The sequence below is a fragment of the Ranitomeya imitator genome, chromosome 4 (assembly GCF_032444005.1).
Source record: "Ranitomeya imitator isolate aRanImi1 chromosome 4, aRanImi1.pri, whole genome shotgun sequence".
Lineage (NCBI taxonomy): Eukaryota > Metazoa > Chordata > Amphibia > Anura > Dendrobatidae > Ranitomeya > Ranitomeya imitator.
In genome coordinates, this window is record NC_091285.1 from 721,124,637 (window position 1) to 721,148,578 (window position 23,942).

The following is a 23,942-nucleotide window of genomic DNA, read 5'->3' on the forward strand; positions in this document are numbered from 1 at the left end:
ATTACAGCACACAGCCTGCACACACCATACACACTGTATATACACATATAAACTAACAGTACAACACACAGCCTGCACACACACTATACACATATATACTGACATTACAGCACACAGCCTGCACACAACCTGCACATACACTATACACATATGTACTGACATTACAGCACACAGCCTGCACACACCATACACACTGTATATACACATATAGAGGACAGGAAATGGGGGGTCATGCAGTCAGGAATGAATCTTGTCAGTCTTGCATGCCTCCCCGCCTCCCCCCACCCCGTCCCGACTACTGAGCTGCTGGGAGCATTACAGGAGGGAGGGGGCTCCTGTCTGTGAATAGCAGCCATGCAGGGGAAAGTGCTGTAAGGTTTCCACCCTCTCCGCAGGAATACAACTGCCCAGTAGTGTGTGTCAATCTCCACTCAGTAGCTTTTCCCATCATCACCCCTCTCCTCTCCTCAGTAGCCTCTCCAGTAACCAACTCTCCTCACCTCAGCATGACTCTAATTCCCCCCACATACCTGGCTCCGCCCACCTCTTCCCTTTCTTGCTTGTTGCCACCGCTCTGCACACACAGGGAAACTTCTCTTGTCCCTGGAGCTGAAGAGGAGATCCAGGAAGCGGTGAGGAGGAGCTCACAGCCAATTACAGACACGCACTGTGCAGGGCAGTGTTTGTACATCCTGCACTGTGGGTGGCTTTAAGGCTACTTTCACACTAGCATCGGACTCGGCCCGTCGCAGTGCGTCGGGCCGAGGTTCTGACGCTAGCAGTGAAACGGAGGCAGCGGATGCATTTTTCCTGCGCATCCGCTGCCCCATTGTAAGGTGCGGGGAGGTGGGGGCGGAGTTCCGGCCGCACATGCGCGGTCGGAAAAAGCGGTCCGTCGGCAGCAAAAAACGTTACATGTAACATTTTTTGCTCCCGGCGGTCCGCCACAACACGGCGCAACCGTCGCACAACGGTTGCAACGTGTGTCAATACGTCGCAATTGCATCGCTAATGTTAATCTATGGGGCAAAAACGCATCCTGCAAACAACTTTGCAGGATGCGTTTTTTCCCATGAACGACGCATTGCGACGTATTGCAAAAAATGCTAGTGTGAAAGTAGCCTAAGCAAAGAAAGATGACTGACGCTGCCCTGGGAGCCTGGTGAGGAGTCTGCTTTGCCGCGCAGGTGAGTGACGTCAGCAGCGTGATCACATGACCTGATAACGCTGCTGGCGTCGCTCTGACCCGGCATCTCAGATGCAGTACAATTGAACACTGGGAGCCGGCGCGCTGCAGCTTCTCTGTGCCGGCTATCCGCTTGACAGTCGGCACAGAGAACAGCCGACTCCCAGTGCGGGGGGCGGCAGAATGCAGCTGCCGGGGGAGACACTACGGACCGCTGCTTTAGGCGGCCCAGCTGCGCCCGGGGCACATGCCCCGGCTGTCCCCCCCCCCACCCCCCCTAGATACGCCACTGGCTATTAGGAGCAACCATAAGCTAATATTCTTTTGGTCCGAGTGCAAACTTGGTCAAACCACTTTCCTCTGCTTAAATTGTTCATCATAACGTAGCCATGCTGTACCACCATAAGTACAGTAAGCCTCCTTGATCGAGTCGCCTTCTCGCCAATCACACTAGACAATATAGGAAACGCTTACAACCACTACAAGTTCGAGGAATGAGGCGACGTCTCTGTTCCTCCTTCTTTATTTCTCTCATTCGGTTTAACCCCACCAAGATTAAATTTATCCAATGATAATGGGGAAAAATCTCAAAATATTCGTCCTTCCAGATTTTCACCCACTTCCTGATTCAAACAAGCCCCCATCGGACCGTCAAAACATAGACTTCTCCCCTCGCTCTGTCGTCCAAGTGCACCAAATCTAGAACATTGACAAGGGATCACGCAAACCTTGTGTCTTCCCAGGCTGACTAGCATCCCTCGTCTGAACCCTCGCCTAAGCCTCGCGGGGGGCATGCAGTCCGGGCTATTACTTGACAGGGGCCGGACAGGTAGTGTGTATTTGTGGCTGTTACTATTTATTAATGCTATGTGTCCGGCCCTCGTCATGTTCAGCACACAGGAGAGGATTATGAGGAAATGTGAGTGAAACTGATCCCAGTACACTCTGCAGAAGAACAACATGTCCCCTGTACTGACGACATGTCACCTGAAGCGATGCTGCACATGTAATGGCACCTCACAACCAAAGCCTATATGACTGGAGTGGGGAGGTGAATAATCCTGTGTACATCACACCCCGCTATCACATACACCGTGTATCACACATCACTACCGCCCTCCACTATCACATACACCGTGTATCACACATCACTACTGCCCTCCACTATCACCTACACCGTGTATCACACATCACTGCCGCCCTCCACTATTACATACACCGTGTATCACACATCACTGCTGCCCTCCACTATCACATACACCGTGTATCACACATCACTGCCACCCTCCACTATCACATACACACCGTGTATCACACATCACTGCCGCCCTCCACTATCACATACACACCGTGTATCACACATCACTGCCACCCTCCACTATCACATACACCGTGTATCACACATCACTGCCACCCTCCACTATCACATACACACCGTGTATCACACATCACTGCTGCCCTCCACTATCACATACACACCGTGTATCACACATCACTGCCACCCTCCACTATCACATACACACCGTGTATCACACATCACTGCCACCCTCCACTATCACATACACACCGTGTATCACACATCACTGCCACCCTCCACTATCACATACACACCATGTATCACACATCACTGCCACCCTCCACTATCACATACACACCGTGTATCACACATCACTGCCACCCTCCACTATCACATACACCGTGTATCACACATCACTGCCACCCTCCACTATCACATACACCGTGTATCACACATCACTGCTGCCCTCCACTATCACATACACACCGTGTATCACACATCACTGCCACCCTCCACTATCACATACACACCGTGTATCACACATCACTGCCACCCTCCACTATCACATACACACCATGTATCACACATCACTGCCACCCTCCACTATCACATACACACCGTGTATCACACATCACTGCCACCCTCCACTATCACATACACACCGTGTATCACACATCACTGCCACCCTCCACTATCACATACACACCATGTATCACACATCACTGCCACCCTCCACTATCACATACACACCGTGTATCACACATCACTGCCACCCTCCACTATCACATACACCGTGTATCACACATCACTGCCACCCTCCACTATCACATACACACCGTGTATCACACATCACTGCTGCCCTCCACTATCACATACACACCGTGTATCACACATCACTGCCACCCTCCACTATCACATACACACCGTGTATCACACATCACTGCCACCCTCCACTATCACATACACACCGTGTATCACACATCACTGCCACCCTCCACTATCACATACACACCATGTATCACACATCACTGCCACCCTCCACTATCACATACACACCGTGTATCACACATCACTGCCACCCTCCACTATCACATACACCGTGTATCACACATCACTGCCGCCCTCCACTATCACATACACCGTGTATCACACATCACTGCCACCCTCCACTATCACATACACCGTGTATCACACATCACTGCCACCCTCCACTATCACATACACACCGTGTATCACACATCACTGCCACCCTCCACTATCACATACACCGTGTATCACACATCACTGCCGCCCTCCACTATCACATACACCGTGTATCACACATCACTACCGCCCTCCACTATCACACACACCGTGTATCATACATCACTATCGCCCTCCACTATCACATACACACCGTGTATCACACATCACTGCCACCCTCCACTATCATATACACACCGTGTATCACACATCACTGCCGCCCTCCACTATCACATACACCGTGTATCACACATCACTGCCGCCCTCCACTATCACATACACCGTGTATCACACTTCGCACCCCGCTATCACATACACCGTGTATCACACATCACTGCCACCCTCCACTATCACATACACACCGTGTATCACACATCACTGCCGCCCTCCACTATCACATACACCGTGTATCACACATCACTGCCGCCCTCCACTATCACATACACCGTGTATCACACATCACTGCCACCCTCCACTATCACATACACCGTGTATCACACATCACTGCTGCCCTCCACTATCACACACACCGTGTATCACACATCACTGCTGCCCTCCACTATCACACACACCGTGTATCACACATCACTGCTGCCCTCCACTATCACACACACCGTGTATCACACATCACTGCCACCCTCCACTATCACATACACACCGTGTATCACACATCACTGCCGCCCTCCACTATCACATACACCGTGTATCACACATCACTGCTGCCCTCCACTATCACATACACCGTGTATCACACATCACTGCCGCCCTCCACTATCACACACACACCGTGTATCACACATCACTGCCGCCCTCCACTATCACATACACCGTGTATCACACATCACTGCCGCCCTCCACTATCACATACACCGTGTATCACACATCACTGCCGCCCTCCACTATCACACACACCGTGTATCACACATCACTACCGCCCTCCACTATCACATACACCGTGTATCACACATCACTGCCGCCCTCCACTATTACATACACCGTGTATCACACATCACTACCGCCCTCCACTATCACATACACCGTGTATCACACATCACTGCCGCCCTCCACTATCACACACACCGTGTATCACACATCACTGCTGCCCTCCACTATCACATACACCGTGTATCACACATCACTGCCGCCCTCCACTATTACATACACCGTGTATCACACATCACTACCGCCCTCCACTATCACATACACCGTGTATCACACATCACTGCCGCCCTCCACTATCACATACACACCGTGTATCACACATCACTACCGCCCTCCACTATCACACACACCGTGTATCACACATCACTACCGCCCTCCACTATCACATACACCGTGTATCACACATCACTACCGCCCTCCACTATCACATACACCGTGTATCACACACCACTGCCGCCCTCCACTATCACACACACCGTGTATCACACATCATTGTCGCCCTCCACTATCACATACACCGTGTATCACACATCACTACCGCCCTCCACTATCACATACACACCGTGTATCACACATCACTGCCGCCCTCCACTATCACATACACACCGTGTATCACACATCACTGCCACCCTCCACTATCACATACACCGTGTATCACACACCACTGCCGCCCTCCATCACACACACCGTGTATCACACATCACTACCGCCCTCCACTATCACACACACCGTGTATCACACATCACTGCCGCCCTCCACTATCACACACACCGTGTATCACACATCACTACCGCCCTCCACTATCACATACACCGTGTATCACACATCACTGCCGCCCTCCACTATCACATACACACCGTGTATCACACATCACTGCCGCCCTCCACTATCACATACACACCGTGTATCACACATCACTGCCACCCTCCACTATCACATACACCGTGTATCACACACCACTGCCGCCCTCCATCACACACACCGTGTATCACACATCACTACCGCCCTCCACTATCACACACACCGTGTATCACACATCACTGCCGCCCTCCACTATCACACACACCGTGTATCACACATCACTACCGCCCTCCACTATCACATACACCGTGTATCACACATCACTGCCGCCCTCCACTATCACATACACACCGTGTATCACACATCACTGCCGCCCTCCACTATCACATACACACCGTGTATCACACATCACTGCCACCCTCCACTATCACATACACCGTGTATCACACACCACTGCCGCCCTCCATCACACACACCGTGTATCACACATCACTACCGCCCTCCACTATCACACACACCGTGTATCACACATCACTGCCGCCCTCCACTATCACACACACCGTGTATCACACATCACTACCGCCCTCCACTATCACATACACCGTGTATCACACACCACTGCCGCCCTCCATCACACACACCATGTATCACACACCACTACCGCCCTGCACTATCACATACACCGTGTATCACACACCACTGCCGCCCTCCACTATCACATACACCGTGTATCACACATCACTGCCGCCCTCCACTATCACATACACCGTGTATCACACATCACTGCCACCCTCCACTATCACATACACCGTGTATCACACACCACTGCCGCCCTCCATCACACACACCGTGTATCACACACCACTACCGCCCTCCACTATCACATACACCGTGTATCACACACCACTACCGCCCTCCACTATCACATACACCGTGTATCACACATCACTGCCGCCCTCCACTATCACATACACCGTGTATCACACATCACTGCCGCCCTCCACTATCACATACACCGTGTATCACACACCACTGCCGCCCTCCATCACACACACCATGTATCACACACCACTACCGCCCTGCACTATCACATACACACCGTGTATCACACACCACTGCCGCCCTCCACTATCACATACACCGTGTATCACACATCACTGCCGCCCTCCACTATCACATACACCGTGTATCACACATCACTGCCACCCTCCACTATCACATACACCGTGTATCACACACCACTGCCGCCCTCCATCACACACACCGTGTATCACACACCACTACCGCCCTCCACTATCACATACACCGTGTATCACACACCACTGCCGCCCTCCACTATCACATACACCGTGTATCACACATCACTGCCGCCCTCCACTATCACATACACCGTGTATCACACATCACTGCCGCCCTCCACTATCACATACACCGTGTATCACACACCACTGCCGCCCTCCATCACACACACCGTGTATCACACACCACTACCGCCCTCCACTATCACATACACCGTGTATCACACACCACTGCCGCCCTCCATCACACACACCGTGTATCACACATCACTATCGCTCTCCACAGAGATTTACCTGACTAGCAGGGAAGAAATTATGGCTTTAATATTTCTTACATTGCTGAGGTAAAATGAAAGTGGAGATCTGATTGGTTGCTATGGAAATAAAGCCAGTTATACTAGAAGACATTTTCCTCTGGCACAGCAGGATCCTTTCTAAATGGACATGTCCTGCCCCTGTCCTCTGTACCTACCCCTGTGCCGTGTTCTCTGTACCTGCCCCCTGTGCAATGTCCTCTGTACCTGCCCCCTGTACCTGCTCCCTGCCCCCTGTCCTCTGTACCTGCTCCCTGTGCCCTGTCCTCTGTACCTGCCCCCTGTGCCGTGTTCTCTGTACCTGCCCCCCTGTGCCCTGTCCTCTGTACCTGCCCCCCTGTGCCCTGTCCTCTGTACCTGCCCCCTGTCCTCTGTACCTGCTCCCTGTGCCCTGTCCTCTGTACCTGCCCCCTGTCCTCTGTACCTGCCCCCTGTGCCCTGTCCTCTGTACCTGCTCCCTGTGCCCTGTCCTCTGTACCTGCTCCCTGTGCCCTGTCCTCTGTACCTGCCCGCTGTGCCCTGTCCTCTGTACCTGCTCCCTGTCCTCTGTACCTGCTCCCTGTGCCCTGTCCTCTGTACCTGCTCCCTGTGCCCTGTCCTCTGTACCTGCTCCCTGTGCCCTGTCCTCTGTACCTGCTCCCTGTGCCCTGTCCTCTGTACCTGCTCCCTGTGCCCTGTCCTCTGTACCTGCTCCCTGTGCCCTGTCCTCTGTACCTGCCCCCCTGTGCCCTGTCCTCTGTACCTGCTCCCTGTGCCATGTCCTCTGTACCTGCTCCCTGTGCCCTGTCCTCTGTACCTGCTCCCTGTGCCCTGTCCTCTGTACCTGCCCCCCTGTGCCCTGTCCTCTGTACCTGCTCCCTGTGCCCTGTCCTCTGTACCTGCCCCCTGTGCCATGTCCTCTGTACCTGCTCCCTGTGCCCTGTCCTCTGTACCTGCCCCCTGTGCCATGTCCTCTGTACCTGCTCCCTGTGCCCTGTCCTCTGTACCTGCCCCCCTGTGCCCTGTCCTCTGTACCTGCCCCCTGTGCCCTGTCCTCTGTACCTGCCCCCTGTGCCATGTCCTCTGTACCTGCTCCCTGTGCCCTGTTCTCTGTACCTGCTCCCTGTGCCATGTTCTCTGTACCTGCTCCCTGTGCCCTGTCCTCTGTACCTGCTCCCTGTGCCCTGTCCTCTGTACCTGCTCCCTGTGCCCTGTCCTCTGTACCTGCCCGCTGTGCCATGTCCTCTGTATCTGCTCCCTGTGCCGTGTCCTCTGTATCTGCTCCCTGTGCCGTGTCCTCTGTACCTGCTCCCTGTGCCATGTCCTCTGTACCTGCTCCCTGTGCCCTGTCCTCTGTACCTGCTCCCTGTGCCGTGTCGTCTGTACTTGCCCCCCTGTGCCATGTCGTCTGTACCTGCTCCCTGTGCCCTGTCCTCTGTACCTGCTCCCTGTCCTCTGTACCTGCCCCCCTGTGCCATGTCCTCTGTACCTGCTCCCTGTCCTCTGTACCTGCTCCCTATGCCCTGTCCTCTGTACCTGCTCCCTGTGCCATGTCCTCTGTACCTGCTCCCTGTGCCCTGTCCTCTGTACCTGCTCCCTGTACCCTGTCCTCTGTACCTGCTCCCTGTGCCGTGTCCTCTGTACCTGCTCCCTGTGCCCTGTCCTCTGTACCTGCTCCCTGTGCCCTGTCCTCTGTACCTGCTCCCTGTGCCCTGTCCTCTGTACCTGCTCCCTGTGCCATGTCCTCTGTACCTGCTCCCTGTGCCCTGTCCTCTGTACCTGCTCCTTGTGCCCTGTCCTCTGTACCTGCTCCCTGTGCCATGTCCTCTGTACCTGCCCCCCTGTGCCCTGTCCTCTGTACCTGCCCCCCTGTGCCCTGTCCTCTGTACCTGCTCCCTGTGCCCTGTCCTCTGTACCTGCTCCCTGTGCCCTGTCCTCTGTACCTGCTCCCTGTGCCCTGTCCTCTGTACCTGCTCCCTGTGCCCTGTCCTCTGTACCTGCTCCCTGTGCCCTGTCCTCTGTACCTGCTCCTTGTGCCCTGTCCTCTGTACCTGCTCCCTGTGCCATGTCCTCTGTACCTGCTCCCTGTGCCATGTCCTCTGTACCTGCTCCCTGTGCCCTGTCCTCTGTACCTGCTCCTTGTGCCCTGTCCTCTGTACCTGCTCCCTGTGCCATGTCCTCTGTACCTGCTCCCTGTGCCCTGTCCTCTGTACCTGCTCCCTGTGCCCTGTCCTCTGTACCTGCTCCCTGTGCCATGTCCTCTGTACCTGCTCCCTGTGCCCTGTCCTCTGTACCTGCCCCCTGTGCCCTGTCCTCTGTACCTGCCCCCTGTGCCCTGTCCTCTGTACCTGCTCCCTGTGCCCTGTCCTCTGTACCTGCCCCCCTGTGCCCTGTCCTCTGTACCTGCCCCCCTGTGCCATGTCCTCTGTACCTGCCTCCTGTGCCCTGTCCTCTGTACCTGCTCCCTGTGCCCTGTCCTCTGTACCTGCTCCCTGTGCCATGTCCTCTGTACCTGCTCCCTGTGCCATGTCCTCTGTACCTGCTCCCTGTGCCATGGCCTCTGTACCTGCCCCCTGTGCCATGTCGTCTGTACCTGCTCCCTGTGCCCTGTCCTCTGTACCTGCCCCCCTGAGCCATGTCCTCTGTACCTGCTCCCTGTGCCCTGTCCTCTGTACCTGCCCCCTGTGCCGTGTCCTCTGTATTTACCCCTTGTCTTCTGTACCTGCCCCCTGTACTCTGTACCTGCCCCCTGTGCCGTGTCCTCTGTATTTACCCCTTGTTTTCTATACCTGCCCCCTGTACTCTGTACCTGACCCGTGTGCCATGTCCTCTGTTCCTGCCCCCTGTGCCGCGTCCTCTGTACCTGCCCCGTCCTCTGTACCTGCCCCCCTGTGCCTTGTCCTCTGTACCTGCCCCCGTGTTGTGTCCTCTGTATTTGCCCCTTGTCTTCTATACTTGCCTCCTTTCTTCTGTACCTTCCCCTATACACATTTTGTCTCCCTCTGCCAGACCCTTATTCATCCTTTTCCCCCTCGTTCTTTTTCAGGTTCATTTCACAGCCGAGTGTCGCTTTAAGGAGAGCGTTTTTGACAATTATTTTGTCACCTATTCCTCGACACTTTACCGGCAGCGCGGCTCTGGGCGGTTTTGGTACCTGGGCCTCAACAAGGATGGGCGGGCCATGGAAGGAAACCGGGTGAAGAAACACAGACCAGCCGGTCACTTTCTTCCAAAGCTGACAGATGGTAAGGAGACGAGGGGACGTCTACATGAGAGACCAATGACTAATGGGGATTCAAGGAATGTGAGGGTATTAGTAAGACCAATGGGGGGTCCTGGGGCAGGAGGATATAGCCATGACCAGTGGGGGTCCTAAGGGTGGGAGATATAGCTTTGAATAGTTGGGGATCGCAGGGGTTTGGGACACACAGTCAAGAGCAAAGGGTAACAATGTTCAGACTTTCTGACTTTCAGGCTCCATATTTCATTATACACTTCTGCTTTAAACATGAGACTTCCATCATTTTACAGTTGTGGCCAAAAGTATTGACACCCCTGCAATTCTGTCAGATAATACACAGTTTCTTCCTGAGAATGATTGCAATCACAAATTCTTTGGTATTATTATCTTCATTTAATTTTTCTTAAATGAAAAAACACAAAAGAGAATGAAGCAAAAAGCAAAACATTGATCATTTCACACAAAACTCCACAAATGGGCCAGACAAAAGTATTGGCACCCTCAGCCTAATACTTGGTTGCACAACCGCTTCCGGTAACCATCAATGAGTTTCTTACAATGCTCTGCTGGAAGTTTAGACCATTCTTCTTTGGCAAACTGCTCCAGGTCCCTCATATTTGAAGGGTGCCTTCTCCAAATTGCCATTTTTAGATCTCTCCACAGGTGATCTATGGGATTCAGGTCTGGACTCATTGCTGGCCACCTTAGAAGTCTCCAGTGCTTTCTCTCAAACCATTTTCTAGTGCTTTTTGAAGTGTGTTTTGGGTCATTGTCCTGCTGGAAGACCCATGACCTCTGAGGGAGACCCAGCTTTCTCACACTGGGCCCTACATTATGCTGCAAAATTTGTTGGTAGTCTTCAGACTTCATAATGCCATGCACACGGTCAAGCAGTCAAGTGCCAGAGGCAGCAAAGCAACCCCAAAACATCAGGGAACCTTCCGCCATGTTTGACTCTAGGGACCGCCAGGAAGGAGGACTGCACAAAAATAGCAAAACGACAAATAGACAGGGAATAGAGACAAAGTAACTTAAATAGCAAACACCCTGGAAACTCACACAACCACAGAGGAAACACTGAGTAGGAAAAAAGGGGGGAAAGAACAAAGGAGAGAAAACAGGTTTAACATGCAACCAAATAAGCAGACAACAATCTAAGTAGATAAACCTCCAAGCTCCAACACTACACTCCTTCACACTCCAAGCCAGGCAGCTGAACTGATCACTGACAACAGTTGTAGTCAAAGCTAGGTCTATATAGAGCAGTGATTTTCAACCTTTTTTGAGCCGCGGCACACTTTTTATACTTAAAAAATCCCGGGGCACACCACCAACCAAAATGGCACAAAATGACACTAAAACAGTACATATTATACATATAGTTAATAATATAGATTCTAAATGTATTTATACTCACTCAGTGTGAAACATGGGCCTGTTTCGATAAACACAAAAGGGATATCCTGGCAGGAATGGTGGAAAGACACACACGAAGCTCTTCCTCAACAGTTCTCAGTCTCTCCCTGTTTTTAGTTTTTATCGCAGTCAAGCTTGAGAAGCCCAGCTCACATAGATATGTGGTCGAAAATGGGAGCAATGTCAAAATAGCTTTGTTGGCCAGAATGGGGAACTCCTTGGCAACAGATAACCAAAAACTGTCCAAAGGAAGATCAGCAAACTTTAGCTTTAAACCGCGATCTTGCTTCAGTTCAATGAGTTCCTCTTGCTCCTTTAAAGTCATGTCCTTTCCAGCAACGGATAATGAGCTGTATGGGTCCCTAACCCAGTCAAGGCATTCTGTGAAGGTTGAAGAGAAATAAAACGATAACTTCTCCTCAAGAGTTTTCAAATGTCTGCCAATCACCTCGCACATTGCAGCAGTATTGTCATCATGCAGTTTCTCGGTGAGCGGGAACATCTGAAGGTTGCCACCCTGCACATGTTGCTGCCAGAGCTGCACCTTTAAACGGAATCCGTTCATTTTATCAGTGCTTGTAAGCAGGTTTTCATTTCGGCCTTGCATCCGTGTGTTTAGTTCATTCAGATATTGAAATATATCAGCCAGGTATGCCAGCTTTGCACACCACTGATCACTTGCAAGCAGCTTTGAATAATCGGACCTCTCGTTTGTCAGAAATATTTTAAGTTCCTCTCGCAACTCATACACACGGGCCAGCACTTTGCCGCGTGACAGCCACCTGACCTCCGTGTGGAGCAATAAGATTTTATGTTCCGCTCCCATTTCTGTACACAAATACGCAAATAAGCGATATCTCAAAAGGTCGCGTCTTCACAAAGTTCACTATGCGCACAACATCATCCAACACGGGAGCTAGATCTGCTGGTAAGGTCTTTGCAACGAGGGCCTCACGGTGCAAGAAACAGTGGGTAGCAAGAACATCTGGGTTTCTTTCTTTAACCCTACTTACAAAGCCTTTGATGCGCCCGACCATGGCTGCAGCTCCATCAGTGCAGACACCTGTGCAGTTTTCCCATGTAAGCCCACTTTTATCAAGATATTCCGATGTGACCTGGAATATTACCTCTGCTGTTGATTTTTCTGGCAGTGCCTTGCAAAATAGGAAGTTTTCTCTAATGGCTTCTCCATCCAGAAAACGCACATTGGCCAACAGCTGACAATGTCCACTGATATCCGTCGACTCATCAAGTTGCAAGGCAAATTTCTTACTGATGCGCACTTTTTCCAAAACAACTGTTTCAATGTCCGCAGACATGTCATCAATCCGTCTGGCAATTGTGTTATCAGAGAGAGGCACTTTAGCTATCTCTTTGGCTGCGTCAGGGCCAAGCATCTCATTTACAATAGCTTTACAAGCTGGCAGTATTCATGTTTCTGCCACAATGTGGGACTTTTTTGATTTAGCTATGAGTTCAGCAACAAGGTAGCTAGCTTTGAGGGCTCTCTCATTTACCTTTGTGCTTTTTCTCAAAAAAGTTGCCCCTTTCTCATTGTTTGTACGTAAGCGTACAAAATGCTCCATCGGCTTGTTTTGAACGGAAGGGTGTTTCGTTTGGAGATGGCGTTTAAGCTTGCTTGGCACCATGGCGCTATTGGATAGCTTCTCACCACACACCAAGCACAGTGATGTTGGTGCTGTCGCATCCCCAAATGAAAGATCGCTTTCGCTGTATTGCCTTGAGCTCACCGTCTTGTCTTTTTTCTTTTGTCGACCTCTCATACTAGGGCCTTCATCTGGGTTAGAATTGTGTCCAGGGTCCTGTTCGGCATTTGCCTTTTCCATTCTCAAATACTTCTCCATCACTGCTGAGATAGTGTGCGCAGCCACACACTAAAATAGAAGAGTATTACATTATATCTGGCACCCTTAAAGGACCTCTGCCAGGCATATTTCACTCTTGAGGGCTTAAAAAGCAGCTGATTTAAACCCCCCAAGAGTGAACTCCGTGAGAGCTGTATGTGTGGAATAATAACTTATATTACTACGGTCTGCATTTCCTGCTTGAATTGACACTAGTGACGTAGCACTCAGCTTTCTCTATAAGTAGAATAGAGCCGGCTGCAAAGTGCTACGCCACTAGAGTCACTTCAAGCAGGACATGACTGCTGAAGACCGCCAAAATATAATTTATTATTCCACACATACAGCTCTCACGGAGTTCACTCTTGGGGGTTTTAAATCAGCTTCTTATCACCACCAGAGCTGCTTTTTAAGCCCTCAAGAGTGAAATATGCCTGGCAGAGGTCCTTTCAAAAAATTATTTATTTTAAAAAAAGTGAAATAAAAAGGATAACCCCCTCATATATTCAATCCCATGTAACCTCATACATACAGTCCCATGTATTTATATATATATATATATATATATATATATATATATATATATATATATATATATATATATATATATATATATATATATACAGTCCCATGTAAACTCATACATACAGTATATGAGCACATAATTATCAGCACCATATACTGTGGTGATATGCACTGTAAAGGGGTACAATGAGAAATACTATGGCCATGAGGCCAGAGTACAAGTGCCAGCTCATATACTCAGCATATGAGCTGGTACTTGTAGTACTCCAGCCTCATGACCATAGTATTTCTCATTGTACATTTCTCATTGTTATATGCAGTATAACGTTATAAGCATTGTTATATGCATATTGTTATATGCATGTCCAGATTTGTGCCCCCATACTGTCCAGATCTGTGCCCCAATAGGGGGCACAAATCTGGATAGTATGGGGGCACAAATCTGGACAGAATGGGGGCACAAATCTGGACAGAATGGGGGCACAGATCTGGACAGTATGGGGGCACAAATCTGGACATTATGTTATGGGGGCACAGATCTGGACAGTATGGGCCGTACTGTCCAGATCGGTGCCCCCATAATGTCCAGATTTGTGCCCCCATATGTCCAGATCTGTGCCTCCATTCTGTCCAGATTTGTGCCCCCATACTGTCCAGATCTGTGCCCCAATAGGGGGCACAAATCTGGATAGTATGGGGGCACAAATCTGGATAGTATGGGGGCACAAATCTGGATAGTATGGGGGCACAAATCTGGATAGTATGGGGGCACAGATCTGGACAGAATGGGGGCACAGATCTGGACAGTATGGGGGCAAAAATCTGGACATTATGTTATGGGGGCACATATCTGGACAGTATGGGCCGTACTGTCCAGATCGGTGCCCCCATAATGTCCAGATTTGTGCCCTTATATGTCCAGATTTGTGCCCCCATATGTCCTCTGTGCGTATATATATATATATATATATATATATATATATAAAATCAGTTTTGCTGTTGCCCCTGCCCTGGCCGCTGCTCCCTCCCCCTCCCCGTGGTTTAGGACTGAATTACTACCGTCACCGTCCACTGCACTCCAACCACACACGCCACCCGAACTGAGACCGGCGCTACGACACTAAGCAGCAGCGGCGGCGGCAGCCTGTCACACGCACGCTCAGAGTGACAGAGCCAGACTGTGACGTCAGCCGCTGCTGGCGCTTCCCTGATGCGGAAGTGCCAGCGGCGGTCAGACCGCTGAAGGAAGGAAGGGACTCTGGCAAGCAAGTGAACCGGAGGGGACACGATAGTTTGGGGAACGTTCCCCGCGGCACACCCGACCATGTGTCTCCGCGGCACACTGGTTGAAAAACACTGATATAGAGGATGAGATTACAAAATCCAATTCAGCTGAGAGACCAAGCTTTCAGCAACAAGGTTAACTCCTGCACTGCTGGCACAAGGCAGCCAGGTCAGGATTCAGGAGAAGAGCTTCTGTTCACTGTGTGTGAACGAGGCCCAGAGCGCTGCGGTTCTCTGAAGCCTCTTAGTCGCGGTAGCCCCGTGAAAAGTCCCTTTTCATTCAGACGCAGACGGATAGTACGGGTTGACACTGTTGTACCCTCGGACTGCAGGGCAGCTTGAACTTGTTTGGATGTTAGTCGAGGTTCTTTATCCAACATCCGCACAATCTTGCGTTGAAATCTGTCAATTTTTCTTTTCCGTCCACATCTAGGGAGGTTAGCCACAGTGCCATGGGCTTTACACTTCTTGATGACACTGCGCACGGTAGACACAGGAACATTCAGGTCTTTGGAGATGGACTTGTAGCCTTGAGATTGCTCATGTTTCCTCACAATTTGGTTTCTCAAGTCCTCAGACAGTTCTTTGGTCTTCTTTCTTTTCTCCATGCTCAGTGTGGTACACACAAGGACACAGGACAGAGGTTGAGTCAACTTTAATCCATGTCGACTGGCTGCAAGTGTGATTTAGTTATTGCCAACACCTGTTAGGTGCCACAGGTAAGTTACAGGTGCTGTTAATTACACAAATTAGGGAAGCATCACATGATTTTTTGAACAGTGCCAATACTTTTGTCCACCCCCTTTATGTTTGGTGTGGAATTATATCCAATTTGGCTTTAGGACAATTCTTTTTGTGTTTTTTCATTTAAGACAAATTAAATGAAGATAATAATAACAAAGAACTTGTGTTTGCAATAATTTTCAGGAAGAAGCTGAGTATTATCTAACAGAATTGCAGGGGTGTCAATACTTTTGGCCACAACTGTATAGACAATCATCTTGGCTATCTTATCCATAGATTTGACTTGTAGTTATTTAGCATATGATTAGTCATGCAGATTCTCGTCATGTCGCTGCATTGTTACTGTTTTGTTTCTGGTGGTGGAAAAATCTTTTTCTTCCTGAATACTACAAATTACAACCTGTCCTCACATTCCCTAATAGCTCAGTGTGTTATTAGGATGATTCCCAAGTGGAAGGTCACTGGTTGAATCAAGCAGCCATGAAGACGATTTCCCAAGAACAGAGAAACCGCATCATCCAGCTCATCAATAGCGGTCTCTCAGCCAAGAAAATTGCCAAACTGCAATATGTGAGCATCATGACAGCTGGAAGAATATGAAATGAAGTCCGTCCATCCATTCATATGCCAAGAGGTGGATGTCCAAGCAAAATATCGGAGTCAACAAGTAGGCTCATCACAAGGTCTATCGGTTCTGGGGTGACAAACACGGCAGTGGAGGAGGCTCGTATGTTTCATAATGGTGAGATCAGACATCTATGCAAGCACCGTGCGACACTTTACAGACAAGTAAGCCTAGAATGGTGGCTCGAAAAAAAGGTGAAGAAGCCTTGACTTCAATATCATCATAAGAAGTGTCGTTGGAGCGATGAGACGAAAGTCAATAGACTAACCTCTGATGCATGTAAATGTGTCTGGGCGAAACAAGAAAAAAAGGGCCGACAGATCAATAAATTGATGGAACTGTCAAGTTTGGTGGAGGAATCCTGATGATATGAGGTTGTTTCACTGCCAAAGGCATTGGATAGTTGACCAAAATCGGTGGTGGTCTTAATGATGAGCTATATGTGAGTATCCTACAAGATGAGTTACATCTTACACTCGAGTACTATGGGTATGAAAAGGATGACAGTGTTTCAGCAGGACAATGATCTGAAGCATCCTTCGAGATTGGCGAAGAATTGGCTCAATGACAATGAAGTAGAGGTGCTGGATTATACCCACCGTCCCCAGACCTCAACCCAAACAAACACTTGTAAGCAGAGTTGAAGAAAAAGCTGTATATATATACCCAAGTGAGGCGACCAGTGTGCACCAACTGTGGGAACATGTAAAAGAGACCTGGGATCAGATTTTGGTCGAGACATGTTTGAGTCTGATCGAGAGCATGCCCAGAAGGATTCAGGCAATGTTAAAAGCCAAAAGTGGATATATAGAAAATACTAACAAAATAATTAAAATAACAATTTAAATTTTTAGAAACAAAACAGTAAAAATGCAGTGACATGACAAGAATCTGCATAACTAATCATATGCTAAATAGTTGCAAGTCAAATTTATGGATGAAATAACCAAAATGATTGTCTATAAAATGATGGTAGTGTCGCGCTCAAAGCAGTGTGGTGTGAAGAATGGGGGATTTAATGGCAGCTTACAATCTTCCTATAGTACAGTCATGGCCAAAATTTTTGAGAATGACACCAAAATTATATTTTCACATGATCTGCTGCCCTCTGGTTTTTATTAGTGTTTGTCTGATGTTTATATCACATACAGAAATATAATTGCAATCATATTATGAGTACCAATAGGTTATATTGACAGTTAGAATGAGTTAATGCAACAAGTCAATATTTGCAGTGTTGACCCTTCTTCTTCAAGACCTCTGCAATTCTCCCTGGCATGCTATCAATCAACTTCTGGACCAAATCCTGACTGATAGCAGTCCATTCTTGCATAATCAATGCTTGCATTTTGCCAGAATTTGTTGGTTTTTGTTTGTCCACCCGTCTCTTGATGATTGACCACAAGTTCTCAATGGGATTAAGATCTGGGGAGTTTCCAGGCCGTGGACCCAAAATCTCTATGTTTTGTTCCATGAGCCATTTAGTTATCACCTTTGCTTTATGGCAAGGTGCTCCATCATGCTGGAAAAGGCATTGTTGGGCGCCAAACTGCTCTTGGATGGTTGGGAGATGTTGCTCTTGGAGGACATTCTGGTACCATTCTTTATTCATGGCTGTGTTTTTAGGCAAGACTGTGAGTGAGCCGATTCCCTTGGTTGAGAAGCAACCCCACACATGAATGGTTTCAGGATGCTTTACAGTTGGCATGAGACAAGACTGGTGGTAGCGCTCACCTCTTCTTCTCCGAATAAGCTGTTTTCCAGATGTCCCAAACAATCGAAAAGGGGATTCATCAGAGAAAATGACTTTGCCCTAGTCCTCAGCAGTCCACTCCCTGTACCTTTTGCAGAATATCAGTCGGTCCCTGATGTTTTTTCTGGAGAGAAGTGGCTTCTTTGCTGCCCTCCTTCAAACCAGGCCTTGCTCAAAGAGTCTCCGCCTCACAGTGCGTGGAGAAGCACTCACACCAGCCTGCTGCCATTCCTGAGCAAGCTCGGCACTGCTGGTAGTCCGATCCCGCAGCTGAAACAGTTTGAAGATACGGTCCTGGCGCTTGCTGGTCTTTCTTGGGCGCCCTGGAGCCTTTTTGACAACAATGGAAGCTCTCTCCTTGAAGTTCTTGATGATGCGATAGATTGTTGACTGAGGTGCAATCTTTGTAGCTGCGATACTCTTCCCTGTTAGGCCATTTTTGTGCAGTGCAATGATGGCTGCACGTGTTTCTTTAGAGATAACCATGGTTAACTGAAGAGAAACAATGATTCCAAGCACCAGCCTCCTTCTAAAGTGTCCAGTGATGTCATTCTTACTTAATCATGACTGATTGATCGCCAGCCCTGTCCTCATCAACACCCACACCTGTGTTAATGGATCAATCACTAAAACCATGTTAGCTGCTCCTTTTAAGGCAGGACTGCAATGATGTTGAAATGTGTTTTGGGGGTTAAAGTTCATTTTCTGGGCAAATATTGACTTTGCAAGTACAGTAATTGCTGTTAAGCTGATCACTCTGACATTCAGGAGTATATGCAAATTGCCATAAGAAAAAATGAAGCAGTAGACCTTGGAAAAATTAATATTTGTCTCATTCTCAAAATTTTTGTCCATGACTGTATGTGTAGCTGTAATAGGACACCTGGCTCAGCAGGCGGTACAGCCACACCAGCTAGTATCCAAGCTCATACAAGATGACCTTCTGCGGAACACACTTTGTGTAACTGCTCTATCCAGTCAGAGGGCAATGTCATAAAGAGATTTAAGATGAATATGGATTTATCGTACATTTTAGCCACACATTTTCGATATCTCTGGAACAGGTCAAACACTTTCCAGGGTCTCAATTCGTTCTAGCAACCCAGGGTGGGGAGATATACAGATGGGCTAGTAGAAGCCAGGTAGCGAAGCCGTGTTTGGTCTCCAAGTGTAACGGGGGCCCGGCCAGATGGTGCCAGAACCACTGGCGACTGACCTTCCATTGGGAAGTTATGATCCTTCATAGGTTTTGGGAGTTTTAGCTTCAAACACCCAGGTAAGGGAGATGAGGCCCCTCCCAGGGACGAAAAGTATGTGACCAACCAAAAAGATAAATGCTTGTGCTAGGCCATGTGCTCAGTCTTTGTCATGCTTGCTGTTCACTTCTAAAGGGGGGGACCACATCGTGCAATGTGCTCAATGGAAATAAATGAGCTGGCAGCCCCATGCCTCCATGCGGCCCAGCACACAAGGTCAAACATCAAACCAGTAATTGACATGATTCATCTGCTTTTTCCATTCGCTTCTGCAACTTTTCTACGATCACCTGTATTTGCATATCTGACCATTGTATATGTATAACTATTGTGTATACAGTGTGCCCTTCAAGTGACCTGTCAGCAGGATTGTGCTGAGTAACCTACAGACAGTGTCTGGTTGGCGCCGTAATACTGATTAACATTATACCTTGGTTGTTGAAATCCGTCTTGTGGTTGTACACAAGTGGATATGACCATAACATAACGTTACTGGGATGACAGTAGCGTCATGAATAGCCCATCCCCCTACATTCCCCCTTTCCTTAAATTTGGTTGTCCTCGACCAAACATGGTATAAAACTTTTATTCTGTACAGATAATACTCCATGCAGGGAGGAGCATAAGAATAAGACAATTAAACCAGCTCAGTATGAGCCGAGTCCATAAAATGTAATAAAATATATGTATGATATACGGCCCATTATTCAAGAGCCAAAAGTCCTTTGAGGTAGAACTCCCCCTTCCTTTGAGAAGAGCACAGTTCACAAAAAAGAAGACCTAAGCATTAGGTCAGCAGTCCTTAAGGGGAAGTCATCTTCCGCCCCTCAAGGTGAGTATTGCCCCTCTAATGCCGGGTGAACTGCCTGTCTCGGAAACAGTCTGTTGCTGCAGTCACACACAAGTCAGGGCTCAGTCCCAGGGCAAGTTCCTGCTTTCCAGCAGAAAGGGCACAACAAAAACAAAACAAAGTTTTCATGTACTTAGGCTATCTGGCCATATTATACCCCATCCCTTGTGGTGCTCAAGGGCTCCTTCGCCCGCAGGGTGACGCGGAACAGTCCAGTTTACTTTGTCATAGGTGCAATGTGCACAAATATTTTTTAAAGAAACAGACTTATTTTCAATTCAACGGTGCACATCTCATGCCGCTGCAAAAGTAGCTGAGTCCCTTGCCTTATTAAGGGCTGAAGACGACTCTGCAGCTGCAGGGGTCATGGGTTGCCAAGAAGCAGTGGAGGACTGATCAGGTCGTGTAGGTCCGAGCAAAGTCCCAGGTTATCTACTTCCTCAAGGGTGATTGCAACTGCGTAATACCTCTGGGGGCAGTCTTCCTTGAAGAATGTAACTCTGTCACCCTCCTTCAAAGGTTTCCCGAATTTCACAGAAGCAGCATTAACATAAATCTTTGCGTCCGTTACATCCCCACGGATAAATCCATATCCTCTTTTAATATCAGTGTAGAACAGCCATCTGCGGGTGAGTCGGCCGGCCATAGGGCCTTCTCCAGGTTGGCGCAATTCTCCTGTTCCCACTGTTTTTTCCACTTAATTAAGTCCTCTATCCAGGCCGCCTGCCCGGGAGTAGGAAAAGGGCCCTCCACTGGTTTGGGAAAATGAAGGGCGCCCAGGGCCATGGCGGTGCTGAAGATGGGCTTGGCCTCCACTGGACAGGATTGGGGAGCAGACCCCCCTATCTGGACGTGGGGATGATTGCCCCCGAAACAGGGGCTTGTGCCATGGACCATCCCTCCGGGGTCAGGGGTTGAGGGGCACTCACCCTTGCAGGAGCTGCGCCCGTCCCGGGAACACTGAATCCATCCTCGGGTGCGGCTGCGAAATCTGCGGCTGGAAAACAAAGGTCCTGCTTGTCCTTGGCATCTGGCAGTGGTTCCTCCAGGGCGGTCGCTCTCTCTCACTGAACTTGGGTTCCGGATAACAAGGTTTCTTCTCCTGGCGCCGTGACACACTCTGCACGCTGTTCTGACTCCGGATGCTGCACTGGCTCCAACACTGCTCCTGCGCTAGAGGCCTCTCCGCAAGCTGGTGAGTAGGGACCCCTACGATGTCCGCCTACGATCTGCTGGGTCAGGTTCTTTCGTCCTCCTGCTGCCACCTCCACTCCATGCAGCCTATACCTCGGGAGCTACAGGTGCAGGAGTGCTCCATCACTGCTGGTCCGCGATCACACAATGGTGCCACACAGCTGCACCTGGGTTTTCCTTCTAGGCCTCACCCTTTTCCAGGTGGGGACGCCCCCGACAACTCCACCCATTTGCTTGAATTTTGTAAGGGAGGGCAAGGTTTTCTCTTTTTCATCTGCACCCACCAGGGACGGTCCGGGGAATATCGACAGGTGCATTTTGGCGCCAATAAGGTACTGATACACCCACGAAGGAGGGGGTCCTTGTTGTCATCTTCTTCTTCAACAACATTTCCCGCCATTTTCATGGTCGCCATCTTGGCCACATCCACATGGTCAGTCTTTTTCATGGTGTAAGTCAAGTCCAGTTTGTTTGTCACCTTCAGCATTTCAAGAGCATCCTCAAAGTCTTCATCACTGTTCTCTGTGGTCACAACAGTGGCACTCAAATCATCATGTTCATCACTCTTCTCTCTGGTCACAACAGTGGCACTCAAATCATCATCATCTTTCTTTGTGGGCTCTCCGCATTGCGAGGTAATCGCATCCTGCCCACTACGCCAAGTGTAAGGTTTGGCCAGGTTCGTAGTTGTAGTCGAGGACACCGGTGCCTTGGTGTTCTGGCCTCCCCTCATAGAAAAATAACATTCTTCTATCAGCATACCTGTGTCTTCTCTCTCCTCACCATCAGGGACTGCTCTGCGGTGCTGGGGACTTTCTGTAATCGACTTCACAAGAATTGAGACACAGTCCATTTCAAATGCAAAACGAAGAACATTACTCAATACACTTTGCAGCATATTCTTGTCAGAATCAGCAATAAACATCAGGCTTCATACAGTACACATCTTGCATCTTCCCTATACTCAGTCCCACGTCCTTCAGTACATTGCAAGGTAATAACGCCTTAGGTGGTACCGCAGCGTTCTCCTTGTCCAGACTCACTGTATCTGGGTTTTTCCTTATGTGTTTCACCTGGATTTGAGAGTATCTGCCCATGCAATGATCTGCCACATCTTGAACCATCTGCGCCCTGTACTTTCCCAGACTGCTTCCTTTCTTCCATTCAAACTGCAGTAGGTCTGCTGCTGTATACTGTCCTTCTGTCCCTGTAGAACTCCAAATGACTGTATTCTCCACTTGAATCGTTACTTGGCTGCTGTGGTGTCCTGGACCTAGAGCCCGTGTGGACGCTTCGGGCGCTCAAGCCCTTCTGACTATCTAAGGGAAACGTTCCTGGCTTACCACACAGCAGCCCCTTCTACAGTTAACCATTTACTTACACTAAGTTCCCGTATATTATAGTGCCCACCATCTAGTGGCCATAATTGGACACTACTACGCTTTCCCTACTCTTAACATAGCACCAATACCAAAGTATATATATATTTAACAAGCCGCAGTAATACACCAACTAGTACCTCTCGTCTACTGTATCCTCACCCATCCCTTGTAGATTGTGAGCCCTCGCGGGCAGGGTCCTCTCTCCTCCTGTATCCTCGCCCATCCTTTGTAGATTGTGAGCCCTCGCCGGCAGGGTCCTCTCTCCTCCTGTATCCTCACCCATCCCTTGTAGATTGTGAGCCCTCGCAGGCAGGGTCCTCTCGCCTACTGTATCCTCACCCATCCCTTGTAGATTGTGAGCCCTCGCGGGCAGGGTCCTCTCTCGTCCTGTACCAGTTATGACTTGTATTGTTCAAGATTATTGTACTTGTTTTATTATGTATACCCCTCCTCACATGTAAAGCGCCATGGAATAAATGGCGCTATAACAATAAATAATAACAATAAATAATAATAATAATAATCTCTAGCATTATTTACATATCAAAGGACAACATTATCTATTTCTTACACAATATCTTGTACACAAGTGGATATGACCATAACATAACGGTACTGGGACAGCAGGTACGTCATGAATAGCCCATCCCCCTACTGTAGTTTAATCTTTATTTTCAGTTTTTATTAATGAGATTCTCGTGCTCGGGGGCGGCCTTTGGTGGGTTCTTCATGCGGTGCTCTACTTAGG

At 49.2% G+C, this 23,942-nt stretch overlaps 1 protein-coding gene across 1 annotated transcript in view; it reads left to right on the forward strand.

Annotated features, from left to right (window-relative positions):
• FGF11 (fibroblast growth factor 11) overlaps positions 1–23,942 on the forward strand; it is a 105,313-nt gene that overhangs the window by 65,214 nt on the left and 16,157 nt on the right. Inside the window, exon 4 of the mRNA XM_069767590.1 lies at positions 10,106–10,304. Within this exon, the coding sequence (XP_069623691.1) occupies positions 10,106–10,304 (199 nt within the window). The remainder of the gene's footprint in view (positions 1–10,105; positions 10,305–23,942) is intronic.